Below are 14,087 nucleotides of genomic sequence, written 5' to 3'. Positions count from 1 at the left end.
AATAATGCCTTCATAAGTGAAGTGCTTCTGGGGACGCGCAGTCCTGTTTTCTCGCGATAATTTTCGTCTCTTTTGTGTCGCTTTTTGTGTGCATGGGGTGATTGGTCATAATAATTAAATAATGCCTTCATAAGTGAAGTGCTTCTGAGGACGCGCAGTCCTGTTTTCTCGTGATAATTTTTGTCTTTTTGTGTCGCTGTTCGTGTGCATGGGGTGATTGGTCATAATAATTAAATAATGCCTTCATAAGTGAAGTGCTTCTGGGGACGCGCAGTCCTGTTTTCTCGCGATAATTTTCGTCTCTTTTGTGTCGCTTTTTGTGTGCATGGGGTGATTGGTCATAATAATTAAATAATGCCTTCATAAGTGAAGTGCTTCTGAGGACGCGCAGTCCTGTTTTCTCTCGATAATTTTTGTCTCTTTTGTGTCGCTGTTCGTGTGCATGGGGTGATTGGTCATAATAATTAAATAATGCCTTCATAAGTGAAGTGCTTCTGAGGACGCGCAGTCCTGTTTTCTCGCGATAATTTTCGTCTCTTTTGTGTCGCTGTTCGTGTGCATGGGGTGATTGGTCATAATAATTAAATAATGCCTTCATAAGTGAAGTGCTTCTGGGGACGCGCAGTCCTGTTTTCTCGCGATAATTTTCGTCTCTTTTGTGTCGCTTTTTGTGTGCATGGGGTGATTGGTCATAATAATTAAATAATGCCTTCATAAGTGAAGTGCTTCTGAGGACGCGCAGTCCTGTTTTCTCGTGATAATTTTTGTCTTTTTGTGTCGCTGTTCGTGTGCATGGGGTGATTGGTCATAATAATTAAATAATGCCTTCATAAGTGAAGTGCTTCTGGGGACGCGCAGTCCTGTTTTCTCGCGATAATTTTCGTCTCTTTTGTGTCGCTTTTGTGTGCATGGGGTGATTGGTCATAATAATTAAATAATGCCTTCATAAGTGAAGTGCTTCTGAGGACGCGCAGTCCTGTTTTCTCTCGATAATTTTTGTCTCTTTTGTGTCGCTGTTCGTGTGCATGGGGTGATTGGTCATAATAATTAAATAATGCCTTCATAAGTGAAGTGCTTCTGGGGACGCGCAGTCCTGTTTTCTCGCGATAATTTTCGTCTCTTTTGTGTCGCTTTTTGTGTGCATGGGGTGATTGGTCATAATAATTAAATAATGCCTTCATAAGTGAAGTGCTTCTGAGGACGCGCAGTCCTGTTTTCTCGTGATAATTTTTGTCTTTGTGTCGCTGTTCGTGTGCATGGGGTGATTGGTCATAATAATTAAATAATGCCTTCATAAGTGAAGTGCTTCTGGGGACGCGCAGTCCTGTTTTCTCGCGATAATTTTCGTCTCTTTTGTGTCGCTTTTTGTGTGCATGGGGTGATTGGTCATAATAATTAAATAATGCCTTCATAAGTGAAGTGCTTCTGAGGACGCGCAGTCCTGTTTTCTCTCGATAATTTTGTCTCTTTTGTGTCGCTGTTCGTGTGCATGGGGTGATTGGTCATAATAATTAAATAATGCCTTCATAAGTGAAGTGCTTCTGGGGACGCGCAGTCCTGTTTTCTCGCGATAATTTTCGTCTCTTTTGTGTCGCTTTTTGTGTGCATGGGGTGATTGGTCATAATAATTAAATAATGCCTTCATAAGTGAAGTGCTTCTGAGGACGCGCAGTCCTCAGAAGCACTTCACTTATGAAGGCATTATTTAATATTATAATCACCCCATGCACAAAGCGACACAAAGACGCGTCCTTCATTATGGCGATTATTATGCGAACAGCGACAGACTTATCGACTGCAGCACATTTTAGCATTTAATGACCACCGCACAGCGACACAAAGAGACGCGATACCTCTTTGCGAAGGTATTAACAAAGACTGCGCATTTATGACACACACAGCGACACATCGAGAGGGACTGCGAGCACTTTCACTTTTATGAAGGCATTATTGGCGATCATCACCACAAAGCGACACAGCATCGCGACTGCGTTCAGAAGCACTTCACTTATGAAGGCATTATGACAATCACCCCATGCACATGAACACGACAAAGACAAAATTAAAACAGGACTGCGCGTTCAGAGCATCACTTTAGGCATTATTTATTATGATGCACAGCGACAAAGACACGAGACCAGGCGTTCGCGCCATTTATGACACCCCATTGCCAAAGCGACACAGCATATCGCGAGGCCAGACACCACTTGCGAAGGCATTATTTACATTGATGCATGAATAGCGACAAAGACGAAACAGACTGCGCGAGCATTACTATGGTTATTATGACACTTTCATGCGCCAGCGACAAAAACAGGACAAAAGCGTTCAGCACTTCATGAAGGCATTATTATGATCATCATTCGCGAACAGCGATTACAAAGATTGATGCGCCCGAAGCATCATTTATGCAGCATTATTTGCGACATTCTGCGCACATAGACACAGCATCGCGAAACAGGCACTATGAAGGCATTATTTATGACCACCGAGTAATGACGATTCCTACATTCACTTATGAAGGCATTATGATTACCCAAGACGAGCGACGCGAGAAAATATCACCAGTCATTTATGAAGCTGTTTACATGAACAGCGACAGCACGAAATTATCGCGAACAGGACTGCGTTCAGCACCACTATGGCGACACATGCACAGCAGGACCTATCGCGATAATTACCTTATGAAGGCATTATTGGCGACATATGGACGCATTACAATATCACGAGGATTGGCTTGGCGAAGGCATACGACATCATGCGTTCAGCGACATGCAGACGAAAATCATTTAGACACCTCACTTATGAAGGCATTATGACCAACACCCCATGAACAGCGACAAAGAGACAATATCGAGACTGCCAGAGCACTTCATTGAAGGCATTATTATGACCAATCACTCCCAGCGACACAAAGAGACGAAATTATCGACCGCGTTCAGAGCATTGTTGGCGATCATCCCATGCACGAACAGCGACAAAGACAAAATATCACGAACAGGACTGCGCGTTCATATATGAAGGCATTAATTATGACCATCACTCCCTACGCAAAGCGACACAAGAGACGATCGCGAGGCCGAGGCTATTATTATGACCAATCACCCCATGATAATTTTCGTCTCTTTGTGTCGCTTTTGTGTGCATGGGGTGATTGGTCATAATAATTAAATAATGCCTTCATAAGTGAAGTGCTTCTGAGGACGCGCAGTCCTGTTTTCTCTCGATAATTTTTGTCTCTTTTGTGTCGCTGTTCGTGTGCATGGGGTGATTGGTCATAATAATTAAATAATGCCTTCATAAGTGAAGTGCTTCTGGGGACGCGCAGTCCTGTTTTCTCGCGATAATTTTCGTCTCTTTTGTGTCGCTTTTTGTGTGCATGGGGTGATTGGTCATAATAATTAAATAATGCCTTCATAAGTGAAGTGCTTCTGAGGACGCGCAGTCCTGTTTTCTCGCGATAATTTTCGTCTCTTTTGTGTCGCTGTTCGTGTGCATGGGGTGATTGGTCATAATAATTAAATAATGCCTTCATAAGTGAAGTGCTTCTGGGACGCGCAGTCCTGTTTCTCGCGATAATTTTCGTCTCTTTTGTGTCGCTTTTTGTGTGCATGGGGTGATTGGTCATAATAATTAAATAATGCCTTCATAAGTGAAGTGCTTCTGAGGACGCGCAGTCCTGTTTTCTCTCGATAATTTTTGTCTCTTTGTGTCGCTGTTCGTGTGCATGGGGTGATTGGTCATAATAATTAAATAATGCCTTCATAAGTGAAGTGCTTCTGAGGACGCGCAGTCCTGTTTTCTCGCGATAATTTTGTCTCTTTTGTGTCGCTGTTCGTGTGCATGGGGTGATTGGTCATAATAATTAAATAATGCCTTCATAAGTGAAGTGCTTCTGGGGACGCGCAGTCCTGTTTTCTCGCGATAATTTTCGTCTCTTTTGTGTCGCTTTTTGTGTGCATGGGGTGATTGGTCATAATAATTAAATAATGCCTTCATAAGTGAAGTGCTTCTGAGGACGCGCAGTCCTGATTTCTCGCGATAATTTTCGTCTCTTTTGTGTCGCTGTTCGTGTGCATGGGGTGATTGGTCATAATAATTAAATAATGCCTTCATAAGTGAAGTGCTTCTGGGGACGCGCAGTCCTGTTTTCTCGCGATAATTTTCGTCTCTTTTGTGTCGCTTTTTGTGTGCATGGGGTGATTGGTCATAATAATTAAATAATGCCTTCATAAGTGAAGTGCTTCTGAGGACGCGCAGTCCTGTTTTCTCTCGATAATTTTTGTCTCTTTTGTGTCGCTGTTCGTGTGCATGGGGTGATTGGTCATAATAATTAAATAATGCCTTCATAAGTGAAGTGCTTCTGAGGACGCGCAGTCCTGTTTTCTCGCGATAATTTTTGTCTCTTTTGTGTCGCTGTTCGTGTGCATGGGGTGATTGGTCATAATAATTAAATAATGCCTTCATAAGTGAAGTGCTTCTGAGGACGCGCAGTCCTGTTTTCTCTCGATAATTTTGTCTCTTTTGTGTCGCTGTTCGTGTGCATGGGGTGATTGGTCATAATAATTAAATAATGCCTTCATAAGTGAAGTGCTTCTGGGGACGCGCAGTCCTGTTTTCTCGCGATAATTTTCGTCTCTTTTGTGTCGCTTTTTGTGTGCATGGGGTGATTGGTCATAATAATTAAATAATGCCTTCATAAGTGAAGTGCTTCTGAGGACGCGCAGTCCTGTTTTCTCTCGATAATTTTTGTCTCTTTGTGTCGCTGTTCGTGTGCATGGGGTGATTGGTCATAATAATTAAATAATGCCTTCATAAGTGAAGTGCTTCTGAGGACGCGCAGTCCTGTTTTCTCGCGATAATTTTTGTCTCTTTTGTGTCGCTGTTCGTGTGCATGGGGTGATTGGTCATAATAATTAAATAATGCCTTCATAAGTGAAGTGCTTCTGAGGACGCGCAGTCCTGTTTTCTCTCGATAATTTTGTCTCTTTTGTGTCGCTGTTCGTGTGCATGGGGTGATTGGTCATAATAATTAAATAATGCCTTCATAAGTGAAGTGCTTCTGGGGACGCGCAGTCCTGTTTTCTCGCGATAATTTTCGTCTCTTTTGTGTCGCTTTTTGTGTGCATGGGGTGATTGGTCATAATAATTAAATAATGCCTTCATAAGTGAAGTGCTTCTGAGGACGCGCAGTCCTGTTTTCTCGCGATAATTTTTGTCTCTTTTGTGTCGCTGTTCGTGTGCATGGGGTGATTGGTCATAATAATTAAATAATGCCTTCATAAGTGAAGTGCTTCTGGGGACGCGCAGTCCTGTTTTCTCGCGATAATTTTCGTCTCTTTTGTGTCGCTTTTTGTGTGCATGGGGTGATTGGTCATAATAATTAAATAATGCCTTCATAAGTGAAGTGCTTCTGAGGACGCGCAGTCCTGTTTTCTCGCGATAATTTTCGTCTCTTTTGTGTCGCTGTTCGTGTGCATGGGGTGATTGGTCATAATAATTAAATAATGCCTTCATAAGTGAAGTGCTTCTGGGGACGCGCAGTCCTGTTTTCTCGCGATAATTTTCGTCTCTTTTGTGTCGCTTTTTGTGTGCATGGGGTGATTGGTCATAATAATTAAATAATGCCTTCATAAGTGAAGTGCTTCTGAGGACGCGCAGTCCTGTTTTCTCTCGATAATTTTTGTCTCTTTTGTGTCGCTGTTCGTGTGCATGGGGTGATTGGTCATAATAATTAAATAATGCCTTCATAAGTGAAGTGCTTCTGAGGACGCGCAGTCCTGTTTTCTCGCGATAATTTTTGTCTCTTTTGTGTCGCTGTTCGTGTGCATGGGGTGATTGGTCATAATAATTAAATAATGCCTTCATAAGTGAAGTGCTTCTGAGGACGCGCAGTCCTGTTTTCTCTCGATAATTTTTGTCTCTTTTGTGTCGCTGTTCGTGTGCATGGGGTGATTGGTCATAATAATTAAATAATGCCTTCATAAGTGAAGTGCTTCTGGGGACGCGCAGTCCTGTTTTCTCGCGATAATTTTCGTCTCTTTTGTGTCGCTTTTTGTGTGCATGGGGTGATTGGTCATAATAATTAAATAATGCCTTCATAAGTGAAGTGCTTCTGAGGACGCGCAGTCCTGTTTTCTCTCGATAATTTTTGTCTCTTTTGTGTCGCTGTTCGTGTGCATGGGGTGATTGGTCATAATAATTAAATAATGCCTTCATAAGTGAAGTGCTTCTGAGGACGCGCAGTCCTGTTTTCTCGCGATAATTTTTGTCTCTTTTGTGTCGCTGTTCGTGTGCATGGGGTGATTGGTCATAATAATTAAATAATGCCTTCATAAGTGAAGTGCTTCTGAGGACGCGCAGTCCTGTTTTCTCGCGATAATTTTCGTCTCTTTTGTGTCGCTGTTTGTGTGCATGGGGTGATTGGTCATAATAATCGAATAATGCCTTCATAAGTGCAGTGCTTCTGGGGACGCGCAGTTTTGTTTTCTCGCGATAATTTTCGTCTCTTTGTGTCGCTGTTTGTGTGCATGGGGTGATTGGTCATAATAATCGAATAATGCCTTCATAAGTGCAGTGCTTCTGGGGACGCGCAGTCCTGTTTTCTCGCGATAATTTTCGTCGTAAATGATCGTAAAAATTTATTCCAACATTCAGTTTTAGTATTAACTCATCAAACTATCGATTTTATGAAGAGTAAAGCGTCATTTATTTACTATTTTTGAAATTTGCTCGCGTTATCTAAATGGTAAAAAAAAATATACTGATAAGTCCAGCCCATAGCACTACTGCTCGGCTGGCACGCGTACGATAAAAATAAACTATTTTAAATAATCAATTATCTATCTTTCCGCAGCCGGCTGCCTAAGATTTAAAAAATTCAACCGATAAACAAAATGCTCATGGTCACATCACTGCCACTCGTGAATCCTGACCTCATACCCATCTACTAACCCCTCAAAACTCATGTGATACTTTGTCGGAGAAGCAGTCGATTGGGCGGTCTCTATCACTCAAGTATCGGACTAACATTCCCATCCACTTCCCCGTGACCCTACCACTGGTCGTGGCCGGCGCCGGTATTGATCAGCATGATAGGGGCCTTTGAGAAGTTGCGAAGCGAGGAAAGATAGCACCCACTCATCTTCCACGGCTCGTGGATGTAACTTCTGGAGGTCCTGGTCAATAACGGAGTAGCAACTGCGGGTGGGCACCTATGCTTATGCTTATGCTTATGCTTATGCTTAAATATTGTTTTCTCTGAGCGTCAAATTACCATTACCAAGTGAAATTATGAAATGACATGCAACGTGTAATAATTTTGAATTTCGACGTTTGCTGCCAAGGGACCATTCATAAACCACGTGGACACTTTTTTGGGATTCTGTTACCCCCCCCCCCCTCGTGGACAATTGTCCATACAAAAACAAACTTTTTTGTATGGATCGTGGACAATCGCCATACCCCCTAAAGTGTCCACGTGGTTTATGGATGGTCCCCAACTCCCACATCACAATTCACTACCTTACAGACATCCGTCCTGTTCCACGAAGTCTTCCTATTCCTATCAGAAGGTTGATTACGCAGCCAGGCTGCAGCCATCAAAAGTTGACATGCACGATTGCACCGTGGCAGAGCGCTCTCTTATGCATTTCTGCATTTTCCACGTCCTACTGCGGGAGCACTGTTCAACCATCGTGTCATCGTTTGCCGCCCAACCAACATCCACGTGGTGTGTGTGCTGGAAAAGTCATCCTGCAGCTGGAAACTGTCCCAGTCACGGTGCATGCTCTACTCTCTACCCTTTAGCCAGTGTAACAACAACTGGATCTAAACACAAGTCACCCGAATAAAATTATATGATGATTTGTATTGTCAAAACCATGAAGTTACAATAGATATTATAATATTTATGGTAAGTTTATGGTTGATTTTTTTTAACTTCATTGGAATGACGATAAAGTTATCGTAGATTTCATGGTTACAGCAAATTTCATGGTTTTGTTATTGGAAATGTTATAAATTGAAACAATAAAACTACTGTACATTTCATGAATACAGCAAATATTATGGTTTTGTTATTGGAAATCTCATAACGCATTTTTTTCCAATTTTTTGTTACGGTAAGTTTCATTGTAATGTTATAGTTGCATAGTGTGAACTAAAATATTAAAATATTAAAATATAAAAATATAAAAATATAAAAAAATAAAAATATAAAAATATAAAAATATAAAAATATAAAAATATAAAAATATAAAAAGATAAAAATATAAAAATATAAAAATATAAAAATATAAAAATATAAAAATATAAAAATATAAAAATATAAAAATATAAAATATAAAAATATAAAAATAAAAAAATAAAAAAATATAAAATATTAAAATATTAAAATATTAAAATATTAAAATATTAAAATATTAAAATATTAAAAAATTAAAATATTAAAATAAACATTTAAACATTCAAACATTTAAACATTTAAACATTTAAACATTTAAACATTTAAACATTTAAACATTTAAACATTTAAACATTTAAACATTTAAACATTTAAACATTTAAACATTTAAACATTTAAACATTTAAACATTTTAAACATTTAAACATTTAAACATTTAAACATTTAAACATTTAAACATTGAAACATTTAAACATTTAAACATTTAAACATTTAAACATTTAAACATTTAAACATTTAAACATTTAAACATTTAAACATTTAAACATTTAAACATTTAAACATTTAAACATGTAAACATTTAAACATTTAAACATTTAAACATTTAAACATTTAAACATTTAAACATTTAAACATTTAAACATTTAAACATTTAAACATTCAAACATTTAAACATATAAACATTTAAACATTTAAACATTTAAACATTTGAACGTATTAACATTTAAATATTTTATCATTTGAACATTAAATAGTTAACATTTTGAAATTTCAATATTTGATTTAAATAAAAAAATAAAAAGGAATAAATAAATAAACGAAGGAACCCAACATAACACTGAACCTGTGCAGCCGACGCTATTGCAACGGACGCACCATTACACTGAATCTGTGCAACGCTCATGAAACAAACGCACCATGGTTGAGCTGTCAGTTTTTTTTCCACTCGCGCGTGTTTGATCGTGTCCGTGTCGGTGTTGGCGGTGTTGGCTGTATCCTCGTGATTTGGCAACTTTTGGCGTTAGTCAAGGTGTCCAACGAGCAGCCGAAGGCAATTGGACAGATTCGCTGAGGGCGGAATCGGGTCCGCTCCGCAAGGCGAAAAGTTTTCAGCATCTTTGTGTGAGTATTGGGAGGATTGTGAAATTTGGCGGAAGGGCGGAATCCTTTCCCGCAGCAGCAGCAAACGTTTACCTTGGCCTTCAGGGGCAGCTGACGTTGAAAAACCTGCAATGTTTTTCTATTTCCAGAGTGAAGCTGTTTGTTTGCGGAAAAATCTAACTTGAAGGAGGAATACGACTGGAACTCGTCTAGTTCGTGCGAGGACGGCCAACATGGAAAGCTGGCGCCGATCTCGGCCGGATGACGAACCAAGTACGACCGACTGGCGCAGTGGTTCCGGAACTGGCGGTGGGGCAACGAACTGTCGACGAGTCTGTCCGGGTCTAGCTTGCGGGACAAGTGGTCCAGGTCAACGAGTTGGCGCGAAGAGGAGAGTGTCATAGGCGATGGGCCTGGAGGGCGGCCACTGCATTCGTCGTCAGCGGGCGGTGGCTACAATCCTCGGATGTCGGCTCTGAGTGGCGGAGATCTCAACACGAGTGAAGGACCGGAAGGTGGCCTACGGCGTCACTGGGACGCCGATGATCAACTGCCGGAGTGGGCCACGGAGAACCCGTCGGATTACGGAGGTAGCTTCGACGCGAGTGGACCATTCCATGACTCGGACAACGGCATTGACGGGCGGCTGGAGGACGATGGCGGGATGGAGAATCACGTGGATCATCGCTATCACCATCAACGCAAGGAAGGTGTGTTCGGTGGCAGTTCACGAAGAAGCGCCCCATCGTCCAAGGAAGGTAGTGCCGCGAAGGAAGACTTGCCCAACCATGCTGCGTTGTCGGCGAAAGCCTCGGAAGAGGTGGACCCCGGCAGCAGAAAGAAGTCTGAACCGGTACGGAACGCTACGGCGGATGAAAAGCCTCCAAAATCCAGCGAATCGGAATCCCGGCGTCCGAGATGGCGTTCCCGGCGTCCCGCAACTGCTGCAACTATTCCCGGTCGCCGACAGGATCCCGTGGTTTCTTCAAAAACATCTTGAGCTGAAAAGTGGGACGAGTTGGCAAGGTTGCGAACCCGTTCCCGGTGTTGAATGACCAGATCCAATGAGTGACCGATCCGGAAGAGCGACGAGGAGTGCTTTTGTAAAAACGTGAGTATTGGGAGGGTGGTTATTTTTTTGCTTGGAAACTTTTACATCGCAGCAACACTCAATTTTCATTGTGGATCATTGCGATATAAATCTGATTAGATTTTTACTCGATGTTGTTTTTAGGCGTATTTCCACCGTGGATTATGGGGAGCTGCTCGTTAGCGCTCAAGGTCAACCTTCGAAAGCAGCAGCAGATCCGGCACCAGCTGTGCTGAAATTAGGAAATGAGGAAATAAGGAAAATAGGAAATCAGCAAATTAAGAATTTTAGAATTTTAGAATTTTGGAATTTTAGAATTTTAGAATTTTAGAATTTTAGAATTTTAGAATTTTAGAATTTCAGAATTTTAGAATTTTAAAAATTTACAATTTTAGAATTTTAGAATTTTAGACTTTCTGAATTTTAGAATTTTAGAATATAGGAATTTAAGAATTTAGGAATTAGGGAATTTAGGAATTTTTGAATTCAGGAATTTAGGAATATAGAAATTTAGGAATTTCAGATTTTATGAATTTAGGAATTGAGGAATTTATGAAATTTTGGAATTTAGGATTTTGGAATTTAGGAATTTAGAAATTTGGGATTTTGGGAATTGAGTCATTTAGGAATTTGGGAAATTAGGAATTTAGGAATTTGGAAATTTAGAAGTTTTGAAGTTTTGAAGTTTTGAAGTTTAGAAGTTTTGAAGTTTAGAAGTTAAGAAGTTAAGAAGTTTAAAAGTTTAGAAGTTTAGAAATTCAGAAGTTTAGAAGTTTAGAAATTTAGAATTCGGGAATTGAAGAATTTTTGAATTCAGGAATTTATGAAATAAGGAATTTTAGAATTTAGGATTTCAGGAATTTAGGGATTTAGGAATTTAGAAATTTGGGAATTTAGGAATTTAGGAATTTGTGAATTTGGGAAGTGGGAGTGGGGTCTCGTGGCGCAGGGGTAGCGGCTTCGGCTGCCGATCCCGATGATGCTATGAGACGCGGGTTCGATTCCCGCCTTATCCACTGAGCTTCTATCGGATGGTGAAGTAAAACGTCGGTCCCGGTTTCTACTGTCTCGTCAGAGGCGCTGGAGCAGAAATCCCACGTTAGAGGAAGGCCATGCCCCGGGGGGCGTAGTGCCAATAGTTTAGTTTTTTTTTTTAGAATTTGGGAATTTAGGAATTTGGGAATCTAGGAATTTAAGAAATTAGGAATTTAGAAATTTAGAAAATTAGGAATTTAGGAATTTAGAAATTTAGAAATTTAGAAATTTAGAAATTTAGAAATTTAGAAATTTAGAAATTTAGAAGTTTTGAAGTTTTGAAGTTTTGAAGTTTTGAAGTTTTGAAGTTTTGAAGTTTTGAAGTTTTGAAGTTTTGAAGTTTTGAAGTTTAGAAGTTAAGAAGTTAAGAAGTTAAGAAGTTTAAAAGTTTAAAAGTTTAGAAGTTTAGAAATTCAGAAGTTTAGAAGTTTAGAAATTTAGAAATTATGAAATTTTGAAATTTTGAAATTATGAAATTTTGAAATTTTGAAATTTTGAAATTATGAAATTATGAAATTTAGAATTAAGAATTTGGGAATTAAGGAATTAAAAAGTTTTGAAATTTAAGAATTGAAGAATTAAAGAATTTCAAAATTTAAGAATTTCAGAATTTAAGAAAGCTAATTTGATAGAAATTTAACCGAATCCTTAACATGCCAAACATATGTAAATTTTCCCTATGTCTAATTTAGTGTTTTTCTCTTCTACAGGGGCTTATTTCACTAAGGATTGTGCTTCTCGATTACGCGAATGTCTATCCCAATTACGAAGCAGTTGATCCGGCACCGGCGACGGATATTCCGAATAATTTCAAACAGTGCGGATTGAAGCGGAATAACAAAAGAAAACGACATAGAAAGAAAGTGAAGTGAAGTGAAGTGAAATAAAAATTCAAAAAACGATAAAAATACACTAAAACTTACTGTTTTACCATTAATTTCAATGTATAAATATATGTTTTACAGTACAATTTAGTGGAGAGAAAAAAAATAAATAACATAAAAATACAATAAAACTTACTGTAGTTATTATTCATTTCATTGTCCGATTATAGTTTTTACAATATCATTTAGTAAGGAAAAATCCATGAAGAACTGTGAATTTACTGTGCAAACCATAGTAATGGTTACTGTATTTATTATAGATGCATGATGTTTTCTATGGTTAGGGTCAATTTTTTGACGGAAAAGGCATCAATGAAAATACGGTAAAATGTATAGTTTTTGTTTTTTTTTTGTATGGAGAAAAGTCGAAATTTTTATGGTGACTGTGCCTAACAATACCCCTTTTTTATAGTAAATTCCCGAAATAGGATATATTCTATGGTGAAAAAACATAAAGGCTACTGTAGAATCATGGTAAAAATAACCATAGAATTTATCGTGTGATAACCATAAAATCTACTGTAGGTTTATAGTAAAACTTTATGCGGGCAGGCAGGCGCCTTATTGGCATAACCATAACAACACATTCGAGAAAAACTGTACTAAAACGGCAAGCTTACCTTAATTAACCCCCGATTGGACGAAACGTTTGAACTTGAAAACTTTTTAACAGTTCTTTTGTCCTGATCCATTTAATTTATTGTTCAAAATGATCCATATGCTTCAATCATTTCAAACTGTAAGTAGCTCTTGCTTGTTTGTTATTATTTATGGAAAAAAAAATCATTACAACGGGTAAATTGCGGTGATCAAATCAAACATTCCACCTCAAACGCATCAGCAACCGAATCAAATTTTTCCGATCAAGCTCAAAATGAGCAAGGTTGTTTATACCAGTGGTTTTCACCCTTTTTCGTTCCATTCCTCCTTGGCTTATTTGACACAACTTCATTCCACCCTTACCCATTTGGAAATAAATTGTTTTGTAACAATACACAAATATCATGGGGGTTGGTTGGCAGCACTGTTTGCCTACGGTTCGTCGGTTTTGAGCCTGCGTATTTTTCTATCGTTTTTCTTGTGAAATTAATCACGAAAAGTATTCGTTCGGGTGTGTTAAGGAAGATTAGATGTGCTGCTGTTGAAATATTATGGAGTTTATTACTTCTCTGTGAAATTCGAGTGTAAATTTATCAAAAATAGTTTCTGCAAGGCGTGGTCTTCTTCTTATTCCTTCTCATGTTTTTTGATGTTCTTTTCCTCGAGAGGAAATGTCATTTCTTTTAGTTGGGCTGCATGGGCTCCGCAGAAAAGTAAACGGTGTAAATTTCAAACGTCGAAGTGATTTCTTTGCTGCATGGGCTTCGCAGAAATGTCAGTGAGCGGTCTCAGTCATGAAACGTCAAATGATGAGGGATTTTGAGTGAGATCTGAGCTGCTTTGTTGTTTAGTCGTGATGAGACGGAGAAGGCTTCCTGAAGAGGTGTACAACTAGTTGGGCCAACTGTGGATTTAGTTTAACTACACCCCCTCGCTCAAAAAGGAAACAGTGTCGGTATCGATGAAGTATCGGAGTTTTGGAAATTATTTCTCCGTGAAAACATCACCCAATACTTGTGAGTTTGTCGTGCAACACAGAAAACGCTGGCAGTTGATCGGTCGTTTAGGCAGCGATGGTTTCCGGAGAAAAGGGTTTTCATAGGAAGATGACAAATGTTCCGCAAAAAATGGAAAAGAGTGAGAAAAAGTGAACTAGTGATCAAAGTGTGTAGGTGTTACGCTGATTGCCCGG

The 14,087-nt window shown here is 39.2% G+C and overlaps 1 protein-coding gene across 1 annotated transcript; it reads left to right on the top strand.

The window, feature by feature from the left end:
• Positions 1 to 9,280: 9,280 nt before the first annotated feature.
• LOC119766591 (GRB10-interacting GYF protein 2-like) lies at positions 9,281 to 10,599 on the top strand. Its single transcript, XM_038251447.1, has 2 exons — positions 9,281 to 9,307; positions 9,436 to 10,599. The coding sequence occupies exon 2, from the start codon at positions 9,753 to 9,755 to the stop codon at positions 10,284 to 10,286; it is 534 nt and encodes a 177-aa protein (XP_038107375.1). The 5' UTR covers positions 9,281 to 9,307; positions 9,436 to 9,752; the 3' UTR covers positions 10,287 to 10,599.
• The last annotated feature ends 3,488 nt before the right edge of the window (positions 10,600 to 14,087 follow it).

The sequence above is a fragment of the Culex quinquefasciatus genome, chromosome 2 (genome assembly GCF_015732765.1).
Source record: "Culex quinquefasciatus strain JHB chromosome 2, VPISU_Cqui_1.0_pri_paternal, whole genome shotgun sequence".
Classification (NCBI taxonomy): Eukaryota; Metazoa; Arthropoda; class Insecta; order Diptera; family Culicidae; genus Culex; species Culex quinquefasciatus.
This window is presented reverse-complemented; position numbering and strand designations above follow the sequence as displayed.

Excerpts from the sequence above, each read along its gene's own strand:
- LOC119766591 (XM_038251447.1), top strand. The coding sequence starts at position 9,753 with ATGTCGGCTCTGAGTGGCGGAGATCTCAACACGAGTGAAGGACCGGAA.